At 28.4% G+C, this 25,217-nt stretch overlaps 3 protein-coding genes and 1 long non-coding RNA gene across 6 annotated transcripts; all 4 read left to right on the top strand.

The window, feature by feature from the left end:
* On the top strand, positions 1–3,616 carry LOC129915360 (uncharacterized). Its single transcript, XR_008772284.1, has 5 exons — positions 1–286; positions 920–1,284; positions 1,346–1,418; positions 2,293–2,391; positions 3,378–3,616. It is a non-coding gene; the product is annotated as an uncharacterized LOC129915360 (long non-coding RNA).
* A 2,079-nt stretch (positions 3,617–5,695) lies between these two features.
* Positions 5,696–8,325, top strand: LOC129915358 (uncharacterized). 2 transcript variants are annotated; one of them, XM_055994857.1, is made up of 4 exons: positions 5,696–5,727; positions 5,942–6,040; positions 7,321–7,374; positions 7,453–8,325. In XM_055994857.1, exons 2-4 carry the CDS (start codon positions 5,995–5,997, stop codon positions 7,665–7,667), a joined length of 315 nt encoding a protein of 104 aa, XP_055850832.1. In that variant the 5' UTR covers positions 5,696–5,727; positions 5,942–5,994; the 3' UTR covers positions 7,668–8,325. The 2 variants fall into 2 exon arrangements, with proteins under 2 accessions (XP_055850832.1, XP_055850831.1); XM_055994856.1 differs by lacking the exons at positions 7,321–7,374; positions 7,453–8,325 and adding exons at positions 6,352–6,632; positions 6,694–6,872.
* Positions 8,326–11,192: 2,867 nt separating this feature from the next.
* Positions 11,193–21,006, top strand: LOC129915357 (modifier of mdg4). 2 transcript variants are annotated; one of them, XM_055994855.1, is made up of 5 exons: positions 11,193–11,364; positions 11,438–11,454; positions 11,653–12,339; positions 14,200–14,233; positions 20,915–21,006. In XM_055994855.1, exon 3 carries the CDS (start codon positions 11,724–11,726, stop codon positions 12,321–12,323), a length of 600 nt encoding a protein of 199 aa, XP_055850830.1. In that variant the 5' UTR covers positions 11,193–11,364; positions 11,438–11,454; positions 11,653–11,723; the 3' UTR covers positions 12,324–12,339; positions 14,200–14,233; positions 20,915–21,006. The 2 variants fall into 2 exon arrangements, with proteins under 2 accessions (XP_055850830.1, XP_055850829.1); XM_055994854.1 differs by lacking the exon at positions 20,915–21,006 and adding an exon at positions 20,144–20,508 and having other exon boundaries at positions 11,195–11,364.
* LOC129913202 (uncharacterized) lies at positions 17,531–21,451 on the top strand. Its single transcript, XM_055991758.1, has 3 exons — positions 17,531–17,567; positions 20,915–21,127; positions 21,191–21,451. Exons 1-3 carry the CDS (start codon positions 17,531–17,533, stop codon positions 21,304–21,306), a joined length of 366 nt encoding a protein of 121 aa, XP_055847733.1. The 3' UTR covers positions 21,307–21,451.
* Positions 21,452–25,217: the final 3,766 nt, after the last annotated feature.

The following is a 25,217-nucleotide window of genomic DNA, read 5'->3' as shown; positions in this document are numbered from 1 at the left end:
TTTAAAAACCAATTTCATGAAAAAATAATATGATTCCTTTTATTTCAGATAACGATCCCTATGCTGAATACAACATTCCTACAATTTTTGGTTTTTCAAAACAATCACGACCAACATTAATAATAGAAAATCACACATTTGTTTTTGGATCAAAAAAACCCACTGGAAACTATTGGAGATGTTCCAAATATCAAAAGAATCTATGTAGAGCAACAGCGCGTACAAAAATGATTGGAAATGAGTTAAAAGCTCGTTTGAAAAATACACATTGTCATCGTTAAAATAGGTTGTTGAATAATTTTAACTCATTTTTCGAAAACATCTGAAATTAATAAATAATTTAATTAAAACTTTAGATTTAAGTTTAGATGTAAGTAAATTATAAAGACGCTAAGAAAACAAATACAAAACTTATTTATTGCTAGTCTATAAGAAAAAAAAAATCTTTTTATTTTATTGAAAATACCAAAATTTATTTGATGCTATTGTATAGGTTCCACATACAAATTAGTAATATTTGAATTTTAAACATGTGATCTCCTCTCAAAGTATATTAGGCTTATTAAAAAAAACGTGTTTAATATCAAAACTATTTTTAAGCATCTCGGTTTTGTGTTTTTCCATTTCGAAGGCCAATTCAGTTCATGTTTTTGCATTTTCTTTTACCAGAATTTTTTTAGGTCTACCTTTCTCTTCATAGTTTGCGGTTGTATGAGTAATCTGAACCAATCTGAAAAAATTGTAAAAAGAAATGTTCAATAAAATAATTTAGAACCATTTTTATCTTTTTTATTTGGCTTCGTGTCACAAAATCTATTCTAATTAATTTTCTCAAAAAAAAAAAATAAATCCAAATCAATACAAAACTGTTAACTACTTTTATTCAAATAAAAATAATTGATTTATTATAAATTTTCAGCCAATGATGAATACAACATTTGTGCAACTTTTGGTTATTCGCGACAAAATCGACCAACATTAATAATAGGCGAATATGTTTTTAATTGTGTATCGAGAAAAAAGAAAATTGGCAATTTCTGGCGATGTTCAAAATATTTTAAATTACGATGCAAAGCAACAGCGCATACAAAATTGATTGGCAAAGAAGTTAAATGTCGCATAAAAAATAAACATTCGCATCCTTAAAACTAAAAGTAAATCTATCATAAAAAAAAGTAAAACAAAAAAAAAAATAGCAGAATTTCTTCATTATAACTGCTGAGGATTCTCGATACGCTCCACTTTGCTCAGTCTTAGAAATTCAATATTACGCCATCAAGCCAAGTAAGTTGTATTGGAATAATTTGTTCTTGTTTAAATAATTTATTTCTGTTCTTTATTTTAGAGCCAAAAGAGCTGGAAAAATGCAAGCAAATCATGAAAAGTTATTCTACAAAATGGGTTGATATATAAACATGGTGAGTTAAAAACAACATAGCGACATTTCACTTTTTATGGTAGATTTGTTATTTTAGGCTTGCAAAAAATATTCTCGCTTTACAAAATATTGAAAAATGAAAATGGTATAATAAAATAGAATTGCAGCGCAAAGTACTAAGACTCTCATCCGTCATTAGTCGTTAAAGTCTATGTTCTCCTTCTTTACAACAATGTCGATGAGTTCTTAAAACTTCTGGCGTACATTTAATTTACGAATTGCTTTTTAAGAATAAATACATTTTATGATTCACTCGGGCGTATACGTACTTTTTTTTTTAATATTTTTTATCTTGACTCTAATTAAAAGAAAAAGTGGAATATTTATCAGAGTGTTGAAATTATTTGATAAAATTGTTTATTTTTTTTTCTAATAATATAATATTTTAAGGGCTTGTTTCACAAAATCTGATTTTCTTTTAAGTTAGTCCATTTGAGGTTTATTTTTATAAAACAAAAGAAAAAAATCTTTGTAATAAGCCCTAAGTATTGCAAATATGTATATAATAGGTATTATGTACTTTTAGAAAATTATCTTATAAAAAAAATCAACTTTGATATTTTTTTAAATAGAATTTAACTAAAACTAGTGTTCATAGATGCAAACGGCTACTTTTAAATCTTTCTAAAATATGATGTAAAAAAGTGTAAATACAAAAATTAAAAGTATTTTTCTAAGTGACATTTGTTTTTTGTAAAAGTACAACAGGAGCAAATTATGGATTGTTATTATTTTGTGAAAATTTTAGATTTTCATTTTTAAATACAAGTTAAACTAAATAAAAACTTGCTTACATAAATTTATTGTACTATGGATAATGTTAAATCTTTCTTATGAATTTCTTTTTATTTCAGAATTTTTTAAAGATATCAAACCGAATTTAACAATAATTGATGTCCAAAGTAGAAAACCTGAAATACTAACAGAAGCTCAGGAAGTGAAAGCTGCTATTGGTAAGAACAATTTCCCAATTTATACATTAACATTAAATTAATATAAGAAAACATTTTTTTTTAACAAAGTAAACTTAATTTCTTTGTAGAAAATTAAATGAAGTTTTAAATGTATCCTTGAATTTTTTGTAAAGTTATCCGTTCTTGAGGTATTGATAGTCAAAGTCTGCACGCAGAAAAATAATGGACCTACCAAGAAGTGGGTTACATAAAATGTGTTAAAAATAACATAGTCTTGGTTAAAAACTACGTAGTTCTCGTTGCTAAAATCAACTTAGTCGCCTCGGTTAAGTTAAATTGTTTAAAATTACAATTGTAGAAGCTTATTTTAACCGATAAACTTGTTTATATTGGTCAAGAAACTCGGTTAAAATGTGAGATTTTATTAAAATTTAACCGAGTTGACTCGTGTAATTTTAACCGGGGTTTGTTTGCAGGTGCTATATTAACAATCTTCTCTGTTAATTTAACACGAGTTTTACGTTGTTTTTAACCGATCATTTTTCTCCGTGTGATGACTGATTTTGCAGTCTAAAAAAAACTCATAGAAGTTTGAAACAAAAAAAAAAAACTTGAAGCTAAATAAATAGCCTTTCTAAAAATCATTTTATGAGAAAAAAATTTCCCACTTTTTAAAGAGAAAAACAAAAAAAAAATTGGAAAATTGAACAGTTCCAATGATTAAGCTATTTCACGGTACGAAATAAAATATTTGGTACTAAAATTCCAAAACTAGAAGAATTTGCCTTTCACATGCTTTTTGTTTTGTCATGATACTTTAACTGATATACAGTTTATCGAAAATCACTAAAAAAAAATCACGAATTTTTTGTGTTCCTTTAATTTTTTGGGCTAGTGTATGTTTTTTCTAACAATTGGATTATTTTAAGTAAAAATAAATCTTAATTTTTTAAAGATTTTGTTTTGCTTTATGATTCAGTCCTTTACTTTTCATGTTCAAATGCTTTTTATTTATAAAATTTCAGATTCTGCTGAATACACCATACCAGCAACATTTGGATTTTCAAAAAGAAATCGCCCAACTTTAGTAATAGGAGAACACATCTATGTAAATGGATCGAGAAAAGATATAACTGCACATTTTTGGAGATGTTCAAAATATCAAACTTTTCGTTGCAAAGCTACAGCACGTACAAAAATGATTGGCAACGAAGTGAGATGTCGTTTAAAAAATGAACATTCTCATAATTGAAATTATTTTTAAATATTATTTAAAAATATTTTGTATTATTTTTTAAAAACCGTTCCTACAAAAAATGTACATTTATATTTTAATAACATAACAGAAATATATATAGAAGTTAAATATATTTATCTGTCTCGCTTTTGTTTGTCTCTGTGAAAGAATGAAGTTGAGCATCATGTTGAATACGGTAAATACGGATACATTCAGGATTCACAAATCTTTGAAAGCCGGGAGCTGAAATCTCAGAACCTGAAACGAAAATGAAAATTAAAAAAGTACATCAATCTTAAATAGCTTTTTATTATAACAACAGCATTTTGTATATACCTATGATAAAAGTTTAAATAAGAAAATCTTGGAATCAGCTGTGTTAGTTCATAGAATGTATGTACATCCTGGGTTGCAAAAAATACGAATGAGAACAGGACTTGGAAAAAGTATTCAAGTTTTTTTTTTAAGTATTTAATATTTATCTATAATGGCATTTAAAAAATAATTGTACAATCAAAATTTTTTTTTTAATTTCACTAATTTCTTGTATTTAATTTTTTTTTCTTTTTTCAGATATAAAAAATGATTATGAAATAATTGGGATGTTTGGTTTATCTAATAAAAGTAAGCCAACGCTAATTATTGGAGAACATACATTCTTAAGGAGAGATAAATCGAAAAACTCATATAGATGTGCCAAATATTGGAAGTATCGATGTAAAGCGACAGCGCTAGCAAAAATTGTTGGCAAAGAACTTAGATGCCGAGTTAAAAATACACATTGTCATCCTTAAAATAATTACAAGATAACCTAAGTGACTTCGAAGTTTTGCACAGTCTCTTGAGACCTTTGAAATGATTTAATTGTAAAACATCATATTATTCAAAAATTTCGTTTTTGTGTGCATTTTTGTAATGTTTCATTCATTTAGGAACATAATTTTGTATTTTAGAACTTAAGATTGATAATAATTTTATAATTTAACTTTTTCAAACATTTTTTTGAAATGCATTAAACTTCTTATTTGTTTGTTCAGTTCATTCTCTTTTTTTTTTGCTCTAAACGATCTCAAAAACATTAAAAATTTAGCAAAATTCTTTGTTTAATTGAAAAAAAGGAGTAAAAGAACGTACATAATTTATAATTTTATAAAAGATAAACTGTTTTGTAATAATAATTTTAAAATAAAGACACATGGATTTTTATAAAGACAAAGAAAAAAAAACAAACCAATACCGAACTTGTTGACTCAAAATTTTCTTCAAAAATCACAATAACTGCTCTACTTTAAAAAAAAGCTAAATATAATATTTGCTGAAGAAAAAATGTATTTCAAGGAAATTCATAACTTTATACACGGTGGCGTATACGTACTTTTTCAGTTTGTTTTCGTATTGGCATGCTATTTGCAAGTACGAAAACGTTGTTAAAAACTAATAAGTGTGTTGAAAAAATTGAAATATTTGTTACTTGCTATAAAGTTATTTTGAAAACAATCTGCATAAAAATTTAGAGGGGGGGAATGTGGTTCACCTTCCAACATTTTAAAAAACTATTAAAGAGAGTATTAATTTAAATTCAATCCTAAGTGGGCCAGTTAGGATTGAATTTAAATTCTATAAAAAAAAAAGGTCACGAAGATAGGAATAATTAGAGAGTATTAATGTGTAAAATATTGGTTTGCTTGCTATTCATATTGATCCAGACTTTTTTAAACTAACTAAGGAAAGTTATGGATCTGTTTTAAAATTAAAAATATATCTAAGCTTTTGTTTTCTTTTTTTATTATTATGTATTTTTTCCTGTTAATTTTTTTTTTTACCCTTGAAAGAAATTTTATTTTGTTTGCCTTGATTAAGTGTTTATTATTTTATTAATTTTTTATGACTGCAACAAAAAGAAAACTACTCAGCAAACAATTTGACTTTAATAAAGCATACAAATTAAATGTAAGAAATAAATACAACTTAACAAAAGGCTTTGAAAAATGAAATGAAGAAAAGTCAAATCGCTACTCCCAATACAAATTTCAAAGTGTCCAAAATCTATGTTTTTTTTTATTCCTAATTCGTTTTCTTAAAAGACTACATAATATAGTTGTTGATTTAATTTAAATAAGTTAGTTTTAAACGAGCAAGTAAGTAAGCCTTGAATTGTTGATTTAAATTTAATTTACAATAAAATGAAATGATTTGTTATTTATTTTCTTCTCTTGGTTGTGTTAAAATTTAACATAATTTTATTTATTTTTAATTAATTTGGAACGAAAAAAGAATTAAAAATAAATATTCAAGATTAGCGAATTATTATAGAAAAATCTTTTTAATAAACTTTTCTCTATTTCATTTCAGATTTCAAACCGGATTTCAAAATTTCCTCTGTTTTTAGTCAAAACGAAGACGAAATGAAACAGAGTCCAGAAAGTAAGAGAGAAAGGAAATATTCTTTTGGTAAGTATAATATTGTTTTATTTCATGGAATTCCTATGCATTTTATAGTTTTGCAAAAAAAAAAGCCTTACATACTTTTTAAGATTGAGAAAATCATTAAAAATTCGTTTTTATTGTTGAAACAATTTAGAAGATATTCTATAAAGATTAACACTCGTCAAGGTTTTTAATTAATATTCAATAACTTACACATTTTTTAAAGTCCTCTGGTGTTTTTATGGTTTAATACTCAGTAGATTATCCTTTAAATGAATCAATTAAAAAAATCTTGATGCAGTTTTGCTCTAAGTACTTAAAATCACGTTTTTTAGGTTCAACCCTTTGTATCCTAAATTGCCAAATTTTAGAAACTTGGCTAGATAGTACAAAACAACGGAAATTAGAAAACGTGTGTTTAAAAATTCAACAACTTCTTGGCTTAGAAGAACCAACAGAAGAGGTGAAAGTTCAAATAAAGAAAATTGCGAACTTTTATTGCCTCAAGGTTAAGCAAAAGTGGGACAAGTCTTGTCGAAAACTCGATCGGTTCATGAGTTCTAACGAATCATGGCTAAATTCTAATCTGAATATACCTCAAGCTTTACTTGATTGCGTAAGTGATAACATCAATGCAAAAATGTTTGTATATTTTTTTAATATTTTTTAAATTATAGTGTTATCAAAACATGCCAAGTACAAGCACGGGATGGCCAAATAAAAGTTTATACCTCCGAGATTATACCTCCGAAATTGACACCGAATAAAAAGTTTTGTTTCTTTATGTTGTTATTTTTTTGCTTGTACATTTATTTGAATTATAATGTTTAAATATATCAATGCTTTTGTTAGTTCTAGTTTTCAGAAATTTAAATTAATGAAAAGAATAAAAAAAAAATTATAAAAAGAAAATTCCAAAAAAACAAGTTCGCTGCTCAGCTCTTTTATTTAAATGAAAATGAATTTTTCTTGCTAAAACTATTCGATTTACATGTTTTCTTTTCATGTTTAATTCATACATAAAGGTGTAAATAGACGTCTTAATGTGACTTTGGGTGGTTGCATTTACTTAAACATTATATATTAAAAATGTCGATTTTCCCTGCATTCGTCGCACTGGATTCAACAGTTCTGGGGGTACAGTTTATATTGATAGATTTATTTATATGTCATTTGTGTAGAATCAGTTGAAATCATCAATCTGAAATAATAAGCCAGTTAGTAGTATGCCTAGGTTATTTCTGTGAAATGCCTGAATTGAAATCTTTTGTCTGTAAAGTAATTTATGTTTAAAATCATTCCAGGTTACGATCGTGAATTCAAAGTGCCTCCTCCAGTTGGTTCTCAAAAAGAAGAAAGTAAGTGTACTTGTTTTTAACTTTTGAATTTTGATGGCTAACTGGAACAAATTTGTTTATTTTTTTTTTTTTTTTCAGTTAACGAAGCCGATTATAATATACCTGCAACTTTTGGTTTTTCCAAAAAATCCAAAACGACCTTATTAATTGGAAAGCATTCATTTTTGAGTGTTTCGAAAAACTCATGGCGTTGTTCACAATTTATTAAACATCGATGCAAAGCTTCAGCTCTAACAAGAATGATTGGCAATGAACTGAAATGCCGATTAAGAAATACTCATTCTCATGATTGAACATTTAACAAAATCAAAAAATCCTACTCAACTAGAAATTATTTAAGATTAAAATTATTAAGCATCGATCATGTAATGTTGTTAAACCGTTTTGGTCGTAGGTGTATGAGAATTTGTTCATATTTAAAGAACAAATTTAAAACTAGGTTAAAACTATTATTAGATCTGAGAATATTTAAAGGTCTGTCAATTGTTTGTTTTTGGTTTTTGAATCTGATTTTGGTTAGTAGTTAGCGTGATCTACGAAATCCATTCAACATATTTCAGATATTAAGAGACTTTCATGAATATCCTAAAAAAAATAATCCTATAAAACTCTGTGCAATAGCAAATTTCTGAATTCGGAAGTAGTTAGACTTATTTTATCTCAATTTTTTATATGACAGATTATTCATATCATCAAAATTTTACGGAATTGAGCTAAAACTTTTAAACATACAAATTTTAATATGTATTTTAAATTTATTCATTTAAGTTTTAGATTAGTTAAATTTAAATCACATTTTATATACTTTTTTAATTTAATTATTTACATACATTCATACTATTTTTCTTTTTAAATGTTGTATGTAGATAAAAATTGTTTGGAAAGAAATTTTTTATTGTCTAAGTTTTTTAATACAAGACAAAAAACTAATAAAATCTCAAAAAATACGGTGGCTAAGGGACTTTCAAAAATCAGTTGTATTTATTTTTACTTGTTTCGTTTGAACTTCAGATAGTATAAATATATGTTTATTACAGAAGAATTTAAAGTAAAAAAAAATTAACACAGCTGCGAATAAAGAACGCATGCACATCGGATTTTCAGAAGCAAAAAGAGGCAATATGAAAGTGAAACGATCGAGGAAGTAGAAGGATGCTATTGTAGAAATGCAGTTGGAAGTTTTCAGATAAGAAATTCAAATCTGCAAACTATTATAAAATGACGATGAAGAACCTAATTCTGCTCAAAGTCAGATTGTTTGTGGAAGATACACTTATGTATAAGTAATTCGTGGAAAAAGTTAAAAAGCTTTGGGCCTTTACAATAGATACCTTGTCAACCGAAATCTCTATGGTCCGAAGAGCTTATGAGCTAGAACGCCAAGTAAGAAATACTAATCATCCAGACACCCCTGATGATGAACCGCATTAATTGTAGCTGAAAATCCATATCACACCCCGTCATTAACTCTAGATGCAGAAGGTAAGAAGAAGATGCATTAAATTATGTTTGTATATAATTTTAGATGGAAAGATAAAATCCATGTTATAAAATAAGTCAAAACCAATTAAAAAAGAAAATTATTAAAAGAAACTGAAATGCAGCCTCGATAATACTTTTACCGAAATAATTTTACCTGAAATGTTACTTGGTTAGTGGAAAATGCCGTACAGAACTACCCAACTAACATTTCAGCTTCGATAAAGGTATTACCGAAGCTACATTTCAGCTCCTGTTGAACTTTTAGAAAGGTTGTTGGGCATGACAAAAGGAGAACGTTATAAAAGTTGGACTCTTTATTACAATGCTTTACCGAAGCTTAATAGAAGCTTTGAGATTTGACAGATAGTTTCAAAAAATGTACAACTAGATTATTCAATATCAAAACAAAAAATCAAATACAAAACTTGGTAGTTTCTGTAAATAGCTTTCTTCGGTTAAGTTTCCTTAACGGTAGGTATTTAAAACACTTAAGCCTGGTTCGCAGCTGAAGCGAAACGAAATTTTCCATACAAAATGTCGTTAACAAAAAATTTCGTTTTGCTTTTCGTTTTTCTAGCGAAAAATTGGAGAGTTTTCACTCATTTGTCACTTACTTTTTACTGTACACTGTACTGTCCTGTGCATTTTTCTTGACTCCAAAAGCAGTGTTGACGGTTTTTGTTTACTTTTAACCTTAGAGGATATAATATATGGAGTGCTTGTTCCTATACCTAAAACCTTTTAACGCCATATGCATGGATAGTCGCTGCCTTCGTTTTTCAATGCGAGTCCGGTTCCGCAGCTGTAAATAAACACGCTTGTTGATGACAGCTACAAGTGAAAATAAAATGGAGGCATGCACTCATCGAAAAATTTAAAGAAACTAGAACCCTCTATAAAAGCTTCACGGAACTAACAGCACAAGCACTCCATATATTATATCCTCTAAGCTTTTAACTCATTTACTTCTTGCTTTAAAAATTATTTTCTGTTGATTTTTCTCGATTTTAAATTAATTTTTATTTTTTTTATTTTGACTTTGACAGAATACTCGATGATATTTTTTCGTTAGCATTTTCGTTGTCGACTTTGGAGACTTGAAAATTCTTCGTTTCGCATCAGCAGCATACAAGGCTTTATTAGAAGTTGTTAAACAAGTTCAAACTTCTATAAGCAATTAAATTCTAAAACAAGCTCAATACAAGCTCTATAAAAAGTAGTTCCTACAAGATCTGTCAATCTACAGAAGCTGTTGTGTTAGTTGGGAATTCATCTTTTTAAAGGAATGATTATGGCTGTAGCCAGAGTGTGGCCGAGGTATAAAAATTCAATCTTCTCAGTTATACAAATATTTAATCCATAAGCTTAGTTCGCAGATCATGAAAAAACAAATTTTATCTCTACAATTTTAATCTCTATAAAACATTTTTTTATCCCGCGCAAAATTTTGAATTTGGAGAAATTACAAATTTTTTTTTTCTTTCAAACTGAATTAATTTTTTATTTAATTCTGAGTTTATTTATTTCGTCTTTACTTTCCAAGTATTTTATAAAAGAGTCCCCCTTAATTTTGTTTGAATTTTTTTCAATTTTGTTAAATTTTGTTTTCTTGTCAAAATTTTGCTTTTTGACTTTTTCTTTACAGCGGCTCCAAATATTTAAATATTGCGCTTGAACTGCGTACTGGTTGGAAAAATATCCAAGACAAAATCTGTCCCGAGAAAAAATTTGTATGAGAAATAAAATTCTTCCCGGTCTGCGTACTAGGATAGTTCAACAACTTCTGAAATTGGTGATAAAGCTAAGATTAAGCACAGGTTCAAGGCCCATATATATGTTAAAATAGCCAAATCCATGCTTAAAACGAAGTTAAACCACATCTAATCACCATAAATCGGCATGTTAAATGTTAAGGCTTGGCCACACCAGAGGGTACGCGGTAGCGGTACGGGTAGCGGCAACGATATTTGTATTAAAAAAATTCCACACCCGAACGTTGATGTGTCAGTTTGGAATTTTTTCCATACAAATACCCGTACCGTTACCTGTACCTCTACCGCGTACCCTCCGGTGTGGCCAAGCCTTTAGTCACCCACATTTGCACAACTTCCCATGAATCCTAATTTAATTGTGGTAGTGAAAACATAGCTTTAAGTTGAAATAATTCAAGCAACTTTTGTATCCCATATCGAGATGTCGCACATAAAAAGTTTTGCTACATTTTTTTTTTTTTCAAGATAAAACTATTCTACTACAAAAATAAGAAAACGTGTGTGCGTATGTGTGTGTGTTGATGGATTTGGAGAAGCGTCAAAAATTTTAATTTTTTTATAAACCGTGTCATTTTATTAAAATAAAAAATATAAATAAATAAATAAAAAATATTATTCCAATATAATTAAAATGCAAAATATTTTATTTCCAAAGTTAACTTGTCTTCCAAGTGATCACCAAACAAAACTAAAAAATTTAAGGTTTTCCTTTACAGACGTCGCGTTCGCCGTAAAAGTGAGAGAAAAATAAATACAAAAAATTATTAAAATAAATAAAAATCTTTTTAACAAATTAATTCCCATTTCAGGATTCACATTTAAAATGGTTCGACAGTTTATGACGAAAAACACAATTTTCATTTATTAAAAATATATTTTGTTTTATTATTAAAAAAAAAAAATCACAACCTTTTTGTTTTATTTTGTTTTTTTACCAAATTTATTTGTTATTTAGTTTATTCTTTAACCATGCCTTTTTTATGATGATTTTTATTTATATTTCCTTTTTACAATTTATTTTAAGGTCTTAAAAATACCAAAAAACAAACGAAATTCCGAACTCTTCGTCCGACAAAAATTAGCCCCTCCCGAACGATGTTGAAAAAGTTCGAAGTTGCACTCAAATTGCCTTCTCAAAATGTAGTCTATGCGTCTACGACGAAAGGTGGAATGAAAGTCCTTTACGAGGGTCATTATTTCAAGTATGTTTTTAAACGTTACGAATGCGGAGTCTTCCAATGTTGTTACAATGAGAATAATGAGCAATGTGATGCTCGAATAATTGTAAATCGGAATCTCGTTTATCCTCTGGACGGAGGTCATAATCATTTTAATCAAGCCACTGACAAGAGTGTGACTTCTGTGTTGATTGAAGGGTTAGATACTGGAGAAGATCATTCTGCTGATGATGATGCTAACTATAAACCAATTACAACACATAATTTGAATATGGGTGGAAGAGATGAGTTTGTTGTAATGGAAGTTAAAGAATCAGTTTCGGATGGAAGTATACTTCCTCTTCAGACTATCTCAATTCATGATGAAAACTATCAACCAACAAAGAGTGAAATATTGTCGCCTGAACATCATGTTACTGATAGTCAAGTATTGAAGAAGAATGCTGATGATTTGAGAGAGAAGATCAAAAAAAGGCTTCAGCAGGCGTTAATGAAGAAGAAAAAAAGCCAACAATAATAATTATTTAATGATGGTTAGTACAGGAAAGATAGACTTTTTCGTGGAACGAAATACAGGACGGCTGAATTTTTCAAATCTGAAAGAGGGGTATTAGAAAAGCTTAAGTCCTGGTTTTCGGGACGCAACCCCCCTGGCGAAATCCGCCAATTTGGAAAACGCGAATCACTCTATATCTCCAAAACTATGGGTCCTATAGAAATGGTTATCAGACCAAAGTTATTGGAAATTTTATTATCTTTTTATTTGTAGTACATTATTTTTCTGAGCGGGCAATAGTTTTGAGGTTATGTTGTTTTAATTTATTTTTTTTTCGGTTTTTCAAAGATTTTATTGTTCCCGGTATCAGCTACATGATTTTTTAAAAAGTAAAAGTTACAGACCATCAAATTTTCAATAATTTGGTATATTTTTGAAAGTCATGCGATGTATAAGTTGAAAGTTATTGATATGAAAACTATAATTCTAAGTGCAGGAAAATTAGTAAAAAAAACAGGCATTTTGTGGAACAAAATACAGGACGGCTGATTTTTACAAATCTGAAAGAAGGGTATTAGAAAAGCTTAAGTCTTGGTTTTCGGGACGCCAACCACCTGGCGAAATACGCCATTTTGAAAAACGTGTATTGGTCCATATCTACTACACTTTTGGCTTGACCGAATAAGTTACTTAACCAAAGTTGTAGGTAGGTAATATAAATATCTTTCCTTGTACATGCACTCTTTTTTAGCGAGGACAACGCTTTTGAGGTTATGTTGTTTTATTTTCTATTTTTTCGTTATTTTTTTTAACTTTTTTCTATTAATTTGGTATACTTTTGAAGATTATATGACTTTTAAAACCAAAGATAAGGAACTTTAAGAGCAATCTCTCTCAATATTTTCAAAAAATATACCCACTTATATATTTTTGCATAAGGTATTTTTGCATAAGTATAAATCGTGTACGTTATGTAAAAACAAGAAAAATATGATATGAGAGGGATTTATTAAGGTGGGTAATGGTAAGACTTATGTACAATATTGTGGTACACATATTTTGTTTTAAGTCAAACATCCAACTTTTATATTTCTATCATAGAGACTAAGAAAAATTAAAAAAAAAAAAACGAAAAAATAAAAAAATAAAACAACAAAACCTCAAATGTGTTGTCCTCGCTGAAAAACAGTGAATGCACAAGGAAAGATATTTATATTACCTACTTTGGTTAAGTAACTTATTCGCTCAAACCAATAGTGTAGTAGATATAGACCAATTATTCACGTTTTTCAAAATGGTGGATTTCGTCAGGTGGTTGGAGTTCCGAAAACCAGGACTTAAAGTTTTTTAATAACCTTCTTTCAGATTTGAAAAAATCAGCCGTCCTGTATTTCGTTCCACAAAATGCTTGTTTTTTTTTATTAACTTTCCTGCACTTAGACTATAGTTTTCAGATCAATAACTTTCGACATATACATCGCATGACTTTCAAAAATATACCAAATTATTAGAAATTTGATAGTCTATAACTTTTACTGTTTAAAAAACTATGTAACTGATACCGGGAATGATAAAATCTTTAAAAAACCGAAAAAAAAAAAAATTAAAACAACATAACCTCAAAACTATTGCCCGCTCAGAAAAATAATGTACTACAAAGAAAAAGATAATTAAATTTCCAATAACTTTGGTCTGATAACCATTTGTATAGGACCCATAGTTTTGGAGATATAGAGCAATTCGCGTTTTCCAAAATGGTGGATTTCGCCAGGGGGGTGGCGTCCCGAAAACCAGGACTTAAGCTTTTCTAATACCCCTCTTTCGGATTTGAAAAATTCAGCCGTCCTGTATTTCGTTCCACAAAATGCCTGTTTTTTTACTAACTTTCCTGTACTAGGTGTCGAAATTAATTATTCTTTAATTGGAAATAAGTAAGTTTTTTTGATTTTTTTTTTTTAAATTTTATTAGTTTTATTGAAATGAAAAGCTTAATTTTCAGTTAGTAAATAAGAACTGAACCGAATTTAGAATTGAGATTTCTATTTTTCTAACCGTGTTCGTATCGTCCTTGATATTATCGAACCATGTTGTCATGAGTTTCAAAACTCATTGAACAATTTCAACTCAACCGTCAAAAAATAGCATTAATAGAAGCCTCTAGATTAGGGAATATTCTCTGAACAAACCTTTCAATGCCCAGTGCTTTGAAAACAAATAGCGGGGCCTTTAGCAACTCCTGTTAAGAATCACTCAATCTGCTTCTAAATAGTCAATTTTCAGATAGATCAAATATTACACTGGTTAACAAGGGTTCTGTTGCCGAAACAAAAATATACTTTTCTGAAGGTTTTTTGTGTGCTGAACTCGAATCCGAAGTCAGAAAAAATTGATCAGCTCCCGTTTTTGAAATATTACCGTTAGAAAATGCAAAATACGTTTTTTTTTTACTTCTTCGGACCTTATTCTTTAATGTAAGGAAAATTGTTAGAAGATATTTAGTAACGGTTTCTATAAGAACTATTTTCCTTCTTTCAAGAACTTTTTAAATCTTTCCGATTTCTTTGTTATTGCAAGAGATATCTTAAAATGAAGTAAGTGGCTTTGGCTTCATATATCATAAAGGAGATAATGACGTTATAATTTCTATGGTAGATATAATATGCCAAACAACTGAAGATATCTCGGGCAGTAAAAAAGATATCGGAAAGATTTAAACAGGTCTTGAAAGAAAGGAAAGGAAAATATCTCTTATAGATACCGTTACTAAATATCTTCTTACAATTTTCCTTATATTAAAGAATAAGGTCCGAAGTAGTCCGAAGTAGGATTTTCTAACTGTAATATTTCAAAAACGGAAGCTGATTAATTTTTTCTGACTACGGATTCGAGTTAAGCACACCGAAAACCTTCAGAAAAGTTTAATAAAAAGTTTAATATTGTTAACCAGTGTTATCCGTGTTTTATTTTCCTCATCATCCGGATCAGATCAGTCTGTTTATATGCGTTAAAACAAAAGTAGGATTTCGCTTTGTTTTTGTATAGCAAATAAATACAATAAATAATAAGGTTGACCCGTCAAGTGACCTAATCAACACTGACATTTTCAACCTTCACCGCTATATTAAAAGCACCAACTGGTTTAATTAGACAGTAAGTTCCTTTCAAAATCATGGTATTACAACGAACCAATAAGAAACATAAATCATAACTTTGATAGTTGCACCTACGTTCCTGAAGTTTTATGTACAATGTAGTTGTGAGAGCTATCTTATTGAGGTGACGAAATGTTGCACAAAAATTACACTGAACATTGCCAGAAGCTTTTCAAATGATTTCTGAACAACATTTTAAAAATCGGACAGATCCAACTATAAGGAAACCTCCAAGAACAAATTCAAAATGGTGTGTTAGGCAGTTTATTGATTTAGGTTATTGTTTTTTTCACAGCTGGGATCTGTTCTGTTTTTATCTATCGCCGCCGCACGGTGCGTCGATTGTATAAAGATGGTGGGACAAAAATCAATTTTACAAAACTAAGTTCACTTTGCAAAACAAAATTTGTTGTGCAACAATTTTTATAAATTTTATTACAATTTTCACTCCCCCTGCCCCACACCCATTTGTTTATATAAGTTATATCCTTAAATCGGCTTCCTGCAATTTAAGAAAACTTAAAAATATTGATTATGAATTGTGTTCAAAAACACAAAATATTGTCGACACTATCCGCCCCTGTCATCCCCATTTTAGTGGCTAAATGCAAACAAATATGCATTTCTTGGTTTTTTCTTCTTTGTTTTGGGTCATGCCTGACAAATTCCTGGTTCATCAAGAGTGTGAAACTATTTTTAAACTAATAGGCTATTGATTATGTCGAAAAAAACATGGCAATAAGGAACTAAGACGTTCACGGGTTTTTATTGCAGGAATCTTTCAATGGGTTATAAGAGAAGATAAAACCGTGGAGTGCTATTAAATGAGAGGGTGGAAACTGAAAATAGGGGTGCAAAAGCCCCCTTTTTGGTTTTTTCAATATACCTCGTAAACCAAGCAAAATTTTGATATATTGCACATAAAACGTTTTGTAGAGAATTACATTTCCTATTGGAATAATGTTTTTTAAAAATTGAAAAAAAAAAATTTCCATACCAAAATAGTCGAAACAATCATAAAAAAAATATCAAAAAAATCGATTTTTTGAGTTTTTTTGCTTTTTTAGTTGTACATTTTTTTTGGGTTGAGATAGACATAAACATTGCTCTAAAGAAAAATGCTTCAAAATGCTGTACTCACTAAATTTTTTCATTGAAAATCAACCGAAGTATGGCCATTTTAATCTATCTTTTTTCGCATTTTTAGTTTTACTCAAGTAAAACAGAAACATTTGAGGGGAAAGTACGATAACTTAAGCACCAAGAACTGATTATGAGATTTTGTAGAGGGGTTAAATACAATCATTGTTTACTATGGAAGGGAGGTCTATGTCCCCCCGTTTTGGTGGGAGGGGCAATTTTCTTTAAAAAAATACTTAAAATAAAAAAAAAATAATTAAAAAACAACGGCAACACTTACAGTTTTGATTGAAACTTTTTTCAAAAGCTAGAATTATAAACTTAATATTAATTTTAAAATGAAGTTATTTTAATCAATTGTTTTTGAAATAAACGAGTGATTCCGATAAAGAAAGTATTTTGTCTATTTTTCAATTTTCTCAAAAAGTAGAAGGCATAGGAACATTATGATTTTCATGATTTGATAAGAAATCAATTAAGGCAGTTTACTTTGTAGGTCAATTTCGAATTGAAGTCCACAGTCTTTGTGAAAATTGTACTCAATGTGCTTTTTAAACTTTATTTTCTCAAGTTTTTACTTTGAAATCGGGTATTTCAGTTCCTTTCTAAACTATATAATCAATAGCCTATAAGCTTCAGTAAAAAACTTTATATCATTTTTAATTTATATTGAACATTTATTTTTCGCCCAGGAACAACACTTTTGTTTAATACAATTATGTTTTACACTGAATATTCAGTGTAAACTAAATTATTTTAAGAGAATTTCATTAAATTCAGACACTATAAAAGTTTCAAAACTCAAAAAAACTAAAATCTGCTCTATTGCCTGACCAAAGTACCAATTGCTTTTATCTATTCATCGGTATGAAAAAAATACTTTACCAAAAAATTAAACTTTAATAAAATAGAGCAAGAGAAATATTCCGTGGCGCAATGGTTAGTGAGATGGACTATGACGCCAAAGGTCTGGGTTCGTATCTCAGCATCCACTAAAGAAAAATTTTTTTTTTTTAAATGTACTGCCTCTTGTAAGCAATTCGTCATGTGAGTTCTTATTTGCCCTATAAACCAAAAACTTAACTTTTCAGGAGAGCGTTTTTAAACTTCAAAGTGGTGATTTGCTTATTTTTTTTAGCCTTATCACATTTGTATGTTTTTTGAAAGATTAGATATTTTCCCAACCATGCGTAAAACAATCTGCATGTTATGGTTTTTCAATATTGATTCAATTGAGTTTTAAAAAAAAAAGTAGTAAAATGGACATAGGACACCTGTCCATACAGTTACAGACACATGAAAAACAAAAGCTAAAAATTTTTTCTTCAGTGGAATTTGTATTGGATATAGACACAAAAACAGAAAAAATAGGAAACCAAATATTTTTATTGAAATCGAAACTCAATACATTCTTTATTTGAGTTTAAAAAAATAAACGAAAATATTATACAAGCGTTTTAGTTTAGAGAAAACTCAATCAATATGTCCTAAACATAACTTGATTTCCTTTTGTTAAATTCATATTTGTTATTTAAAAAAAAAAAATGATGGATGATGTCCTTCATTTTTACTTGCAATATAGGTACTATAGGGCAAGTTTAGGATTCGTAAAAAAAATCGAACTCGAGATAACAATTTTACATGACATTACGGTGATGGAGAATGCCAAAAAAGTGGGTCCGGCAATTCTGTCTGTCTGTCTGTCTGTATCTGGAGCTGTAGCCTAAACGAGTGAAGTGATTTTCTTCAAACTTGGTAATTAGCAGTTTTTGGGGATTCCCTAGAGGGGAAATTGAAATTTTTTTTTATGACCAAAACTAACAGTACCTGCCATATAACTGAAATAGAAAAGTTAATTTTTTTTTCAAATACGGCTCTAACGATTTTGATTAAAATTTTTGTGTGTAGTATTACACATAAGAGCCAACTTTTGAAATAAAAAAAATATTTTTTGTACCGTTATTAACGGTACCTGTCATAGAACGGTTTTTTTCGTTTCTGAATATCTCGTACAACATTAACCCGATTTTAATGAAAATTTTTATACAAAAGTGTTTAAGTAAAGGTAATATTAAAATTTTAGAAAATTAAAAAAAAAACGCATTTTTGGATTTTTAAAAAATATTTCAAATTTTTTTTTTTTGAAAATCAATTTTTTGATTAATGAAAAATTTTGAAATTTAGTTCTTATGTGTGAATTAATTATTTCTTCAAAATGGCATACCAACTTTTTTTTTGAAAAATGTTAGAAATTTTTTATATATAAAAAATTATTTTTTTTAAAAAAACGGCTCCAACGATTTTCGAAAAATTTTTTCTAAAAATACTTTTTTATACAAGTAATAAAATGGCTTACTTGGTTTTTTTTTTCAAAACATCATTTAAAACGGTGTTTTATTAATTATAAAAACAGATTTTATTTTTTTACACTACCTATGAAATTTCTTGAAAATATCAAATTTTTCCTAATTTTCTTGAATAAAAAGCTTTAACATTAGAGTGACTTTAAGCATAAGAGCAAGTACGACCCCAGTCGTGCATTTTATTTCATTAGAGATGGTTACCTTAGCATTAAGCAACGACCAACGATAATTTTGGCAATGCAATGACTTCAAAATTTGACTATTTCGCCTCTTCCTAGGAGGAGCTATTATGAGGACGTTAGTAATTTTGTGTGAAAAATATGACTTCATTTGATATAGGACATTTAAGCACAAATTTTGCATAATTATGAAGCCAGTATATGTCAAACTGCATACAAAAACGTATATAGGACAAATAAGCATAAAATTCATCGAAAAAATTTGGTCTATAGGACAAAATCATTTTTTTTATCTCGAAAACTAAAAGAAATAGGACGAATCTGATTGCAGCAATCGAAAGAGCGTGGTCGAAAATATATATATGTATGTATATATAACTCATTTTCGGCAAAAATGGTCTAAAGGACAAATAAGAACTCACGTGACGAATTAGCAGAGCCAATCATTGTATCATTGTCATAAAAAAGTGCATCTCTGCTTAACCGTTCGGACTCGGCAGTAAATTCCATTCTTGCAAAGTTATTATACGCAAACAAGAGCCCTGTTCCATTGGAGGTTGTAGTCTACTAATAGTAGAAGTTTTGGTTAATCTTGTACTATCATTTACTCATGCTCGTCTTCTCTAGTAGATGCGATTTGTACGGAATTCGCTGAAAATGCGTTCCATTGAAAATCGCTAGTAAGCTACTAGTAGTACTTTGCCACCTCCCAAAGAAACAGGGCTAAGAATGGTTTATTCTTGTTAGCTCCTTCAAACTCGTCTGCGGTACAAGCCGGAAGACTTACAAGTTTGTTATTGCTTTTAATGGATCTACTTGTAATATTAATATAAATCAGTTACTTGTCGCGCAAGAAAAATGGATATATTTTTAGCATTTTCTTTATTTGCATTTTCATTTCAATTTTAATAAAACCACACAAAAAAAAAACAAACAAATATGTACAAATATTTTAAAATTTACCAGCTTAGTTAAAAATTTACCAGCTTAAATTTTATCTCTTACAGCTTCCGAGATGAATAATATTGTACGCCATCAAAATAAATAGACACAATACATAAATATAAATGTATTTTATTCTTTTTTTTTAATTTTTGTATCTTATAATTTGTATAAGTTTAAAATTTCATACTATTCAATTATGAGAAGAATTCTCGTTTGTTAAATAAACAACATTTATATGAGTATAAGAAAATATTCTTTATCTTCTATTTAATAAAAATAAAGTGCCTTTTTGTGTAACTGTTTAATGTAATTTGGTTTCGGTTTGTTTCAAAATAAATTTTAACAATAAAAATATATGTCCAAAATTTAAGCTATAAAAATTAGTTTATTGTTTTTTATTCCTTATGTATGCAAAATATTTAAAAGAAAATTTCAGATTTTTAATAATGAAAGCATGGAGCGGTTTCTTAATGAACAAAAAAAAAAAAAAAACTTCGAATCTAGTCAAAAAAGACACAGGATAAAGATGAACTACACGGGCAGGAAAATTCAATAAGAACGGAAAGTTGCTGGACAAAAATGTGAAGGTACAGTTTAACGCAGCTGAAATATAGTTTCCTAGGAAACAAACTCACCATTATAAATATATCATACAATTTGTACCAATGTATAAAACTTTGTTATTATAAATTCCTTAAAAAGAAATAGTAAATATAAATAAATTCAAGACCTAATTTGCGAATTTCAAGAGTTTTTTTTAATAATTAATTTAAAAGTTTAAATATTTTTATAAATCTATACCATCACTAATCTAAATAAAACAATTATTCTAGGTGTACAACATATTCCAGATTGTGGTCATCAATTGTTTATAATAAGTCGCAAAGGTGGAACCCTTTTGACAATAAATGACTACATCTATCGGTCCAATCAGAGAAGACATGGACCAAGAAGTGATAAAATTTATTGGGAATGCATTCATAATCGTTCCAAAAAATGTCGCAGTCGTATCAAAACGATTGGAAATGATTTGTTTGTTACAAATGGTAAATTGGTATTCAATTGGTGTATAAATGAATAATACTTAATATTTTTTTTTTTAATTAAAGATGTACATAATCACTATTCTGACAGTCGAAGAATTGAAGTGGCTAAAAGGGCTGGTATGTTAATTTTTAAGAAATTCAGTGCATTGGGTAATATTCAACAAAATAAAAATTATTAAAATTTTGGCTTTTATCTGTGTGGCGTAATATAAATTTACTTTTTGAAATAAGTTGTTTTTAAGTATATATTTTATTTTTAGTTTCAGTTGAGTTATTATATTTTTGTATAAATAAATAAGGTTCGAATAAAAAAATATAAAATTATATTAGCGCGTACTTTTCCCCAAACAAAAATTTTTTAATATAAATTCTTCCAAATATTAAACAAAGATATTTTTTAATTTGGATTTATTATTTCTTGATAAATTTTGTGCTACTAGTGGAGTAACTAAAGCTCAAAAATTGGCAATATTAGGGAACCCGGCCGAACAGCTTAGATTTTGATGATCTTTTTTTTTAAACGTCGGTAATTAAAAATACTTTAAAGTCTATAGATTAAAAATTGCCGGTGTTGCCGTTTTGATTTTTTAAATTTAATTGAAGATTTTTATGAACAAAAACAAATTTTTTCCAAAAATTTTTCCTAAATTTCATGAATTAATTGATTCCAAAAGATTGTCTAGGAAATTCAAGGAAAAAAAATATATGGGAGTAAGGGACAATTTTCCATAGTTCAAGCGATAGATGCAATTTTCTTATTAATTGAGTTCAAACACAAAAAAAAATATTTGAACACAACGGCAACACCTACAATATTCAAATTTACATTTTTTAAAAGCTAGAAGCTTAGTCATATATGTAAAATTAAAATTAAGATAATTGAATGAACGGCTTTTGAAAGAATGGCAATTGAACTCAGATTTTTGAAAAAAAAATTATTGAAAAAATTTTAACATGTCGTTTTTTAAACTTGGTCGTAATATAAAATGCATTTATTTTCAATTTTTTTTGGCCGCATTTATTATTGTTTCAAATTATAAAAGGAAATGTCAATATGTGTTACGGTTTATGAAAAAAATTAAAAAGTATTTCATTTTCATCTAAACATAAAATTATTTTTTATTCATTTAATAACCCTTACTGTTGAAAGTTAAATAGCAAAAATTTAAAGTTCCTATTTACCACAGTCTTTGAGAAAATTAATTATTTCAATGCAAAAATTCAGTTTTAATAAAAAAAACCATTGAAATTGAAGTAATTTTTCATTTTTTTTCAAAAGTGTGATATATTTTACCTTTTTTTTTGCTTCGAAATTCAACTAATAATATTTATGGCCAAAATTTTTTTTAAATAAATTCATATTTTATTAGAAAAAGTTTGGAAAAAAGTCATTTTAAATTTTTCTAATAACATTTTTTTTTTAATTCTGAGTTTGAGGACCATTTTTTCAAAAAGTCTTGATTAAATTTAGTGAATTTAAAATTAAGAGATAAGAATGAGCTTCTGGCTTTTTAAAAATGTATTTTAAAATATTGTAGGTGTTGCCGTTGTTTTCAAAATATTTTTTTTGTGTTTGAGCTCAGAATGTTAGAAAATTGCATTTATCGCTTAAACGATGGAAGATTGTCCCTTACAGCCTTTTATATATTTTCCTTAAATTACCTAGAGAATCTTTTGCTATAGTTTGTTTTATGAAATTTAAGAAAAAAAAATGGTTTTGTTAAAAAAAAATTTAATTTTAATTTAAAAAAACAATACGGCAACACCGGCAATTTTTAATCTATAGACTTTAAAGTATTTTTAATTACCTACGTTTGAAAAAAAAAAATCGTCAAAATCAGAGCTGTTCGGCCGGGTTCCCTAATAATTTGCTTTAGTTACTCTACTATACCTCAAAATACTTTTTTAAACAGCCCTATCGTTCACGTTGTGTTTTGAATATGCAGTTATGCATTCACTCTTCATTTTCTGCATCGCGCAGATCTCAATGCCGTTAAATATTTGTTTCAAGGCGAGATTATACATTTTCCTAGTAGAAATTCGTTATTTAACGTAGTAACTCTAAAAAGGGTTGTTAGATCACTAATATTCATCTTAACATTGTAGTTTGGTTGGTTGGGGAAATATATAGACCAAAAGCTATGGTATCAATAATTGTGGAAAAATTAAATTTAAAAAATCATATGACTTGAAAATTAAAAAATGTTTGGTGCCATCTTTAAAAGTCGATAGCACTGCCCAACACACAAACATTTTCCAGACCGTTGTTTATCATTTCTTATATACCTTTCTGGAAAATTTAAAAGTTGAAAATTGTTTGCTCCAATAATCGTTGATTTCGATTATCAATAATAATCGACTATCGCGATAGCCAATTTCGCCCCTGTTTAAATGATGTGAATAATGTGAAACATAAAAAAAATCGTTTTACACAAAAAATATGTACATATATCATATTTAATGGAGTAAAGGGCCAAATTATACCATCAAATTTTAGCTTAGCTTATCTAAAAAATGTGCCAGAGCTGAAAGCACTCGGTAACTGTGTAAAAATTAATAAAAATAATGTTTTTGTTTTTCATAAAGTGGGCATATCACTAAAGGGATATCCATCTATCCATCCGGTAAACTGCATTATCGTCCACGTCAACTTAAAAAAAAAAATACCGAACAACATTACCGATATTACCGACTTGAATATCGGTAATGTTGTTCGGTATTCCACTATTCACGTGAATGAACTCGCTCCATACATTTGCAATCCACATAAAAAATGATGCGGATCTAAATTTAGTACATTTTAGTTGTACAAATAAATTTACCATCGTTTGAATTAAGCAAAATGTAATTTCTCATAATTTGTATGTATTCTTAAGTATGTTATGGGTTGTTTTTATTTTTTTTTGTATGCAAAAAAAAACAGCAAAAAAATACCTACTTATTTTTATTTCAATTAACTTCGCCGCCATTTTTTTTTTTTAATTTGACGTTCACGTTCGAACTTCCCTATTCCCATCTACTCGGGCCGAGGTGCGTTCTTTTTCTAACAATAGTCAACTATCGTTGTTATGTCAAAAAATATTGTTGATGTGTCATTGTTAGAAATTGTTGGATTTTTTACAAATCATTGGGCATGTTCAAAAACCTATCGGTTTATTGTTAGATATTGTTAAACTGTGAAACACCAAAAAAAAAATTGTTTTGAAAATATTTATATTTTCATAATTATAACAAAAATAATTGTTTTTTAGTCAAAATAAATTCTATTGCATCATAAAATTACAAAACTCTGTTTTTGTTTTCATTTTATTCCGCTTATTTCCAAAAGAAAAAAATCCTTAAGTTGGTCTTGTAAACAAAACATCCACTTTGACACATCAACAATCTCATGAGTGTTCAACTCATATCATGGAGGTGAGTTGGAAATAGTTACGATTTGTAACTATTTGACACTTAAAAACGAGTTTAGGAACGATGTTCATCTGTCAAATAGTTACAAATCGTAACTATTATGTAGTTTAGGAACGACAAAAGTTAACGATAGTTAACAATAGTTAACTATTGTTAGAAAAAGAACGCACCTCCGAAGAGCATGAGTGTCAATAATCTACCAATAAACACTCAAGTCGCCACGAAAATATCAGGCGAGTAATCTGACATTCCATACTGTACTGCCCTCAGAAAATTCAGTTCCCTTCGTGAGCATCTTCCCCCTTCAATCATCATCCCTCTTGCCTACAAACTCATTGCTTTGGCGATTGAAAAATCACCGTGTAGCCAGGCACTTACGTCCTTAAGCCTGGTACGCTACTGATGCGAAATGAAAAATGTTCAAGTCTCCAAACAACAAAAATGTTAACGAAAAAATATCATCGAGTACTCAAAAATTCAAAATTAATTTAAAATCAAGAAAAATCAACAGAAAATAATTTTTAAAGCAAGAAATAAATGAATTAAAAGTGAAAAAACCGTCAGCACAGGATAGAAAAAAGTAAGTGACAAATGAGTGAAAACTCTCCAATTTTTCGCTAGAGCTGCGTACTGAAAAACGAAAAGCAAAACGAAATTTTCCCTTCAGGATTTCGTTAAC

This window comes from Episyrphus balteatus, chromosome 3 (assembly GCF_945859705.1).
Source record: "Episyrphus balteatus chromosome 3, idEpiBalt1.1, whole genome shotgun sequence".
NCBI classification, from domain to species: domain Eukaryota; kingdom Metazoa; phylum Arthropoda; class Insecta; order Diptera; family Syrphidae; genus Episyrphus; species Episyrphus balteatus.
This window is presented reverse-complemented; position numbering and strand designations above follow the sequence as displayed.

Coding starts and splice junctions, on each gene's coding strand:
- LOC129915358 (XM_055994856.1), top strand. CDS start 5,995: ATGAAACAGAGTCCAGAAAGTAAGAGAGAAAGGAAATATTCTTTTG. Junction 6,041..6,351: donor AGAAAGGAAATATTCTTTTG/GTAAGTATAATA, acceptor CACGTTTTTTAG/GTTCAACCCTTTGTATCCTA. Junction 6,633..6,693: donor CTCAAGCTTTACTTGATTGC/GTAAGTGATAAC, acceptor TTTAAATTATAG/TGTTATCAAAACATGCCAAG.
- LOC129915357 (XM_055994855.1), top strand. CDS start 11,724: ATGTTGAAAAAGTTCGAAGTTGCACTCAAATTGCCTTCTCAAAATGTA.
- LOC129913202 (XM_055991758.1), top strand. CDS start 17,531: ATGGTTAGTGAGATGGACTATGACGCCAAAGGTCTGG. Junction 17,568..20,914: donor CTATGACGCCAAAGGTCTGG/GTTCGTATCTCA, acceptor CAATTATTCTAG/GTGTACAACATATTCCAGAT. Junction 21,128..21,190: donor TGATTTGTTTGTTACAAATG/GTAAATTGGTAT, acceptor TTTTAATTAAAG/ATGTACATAATCACTATTCT.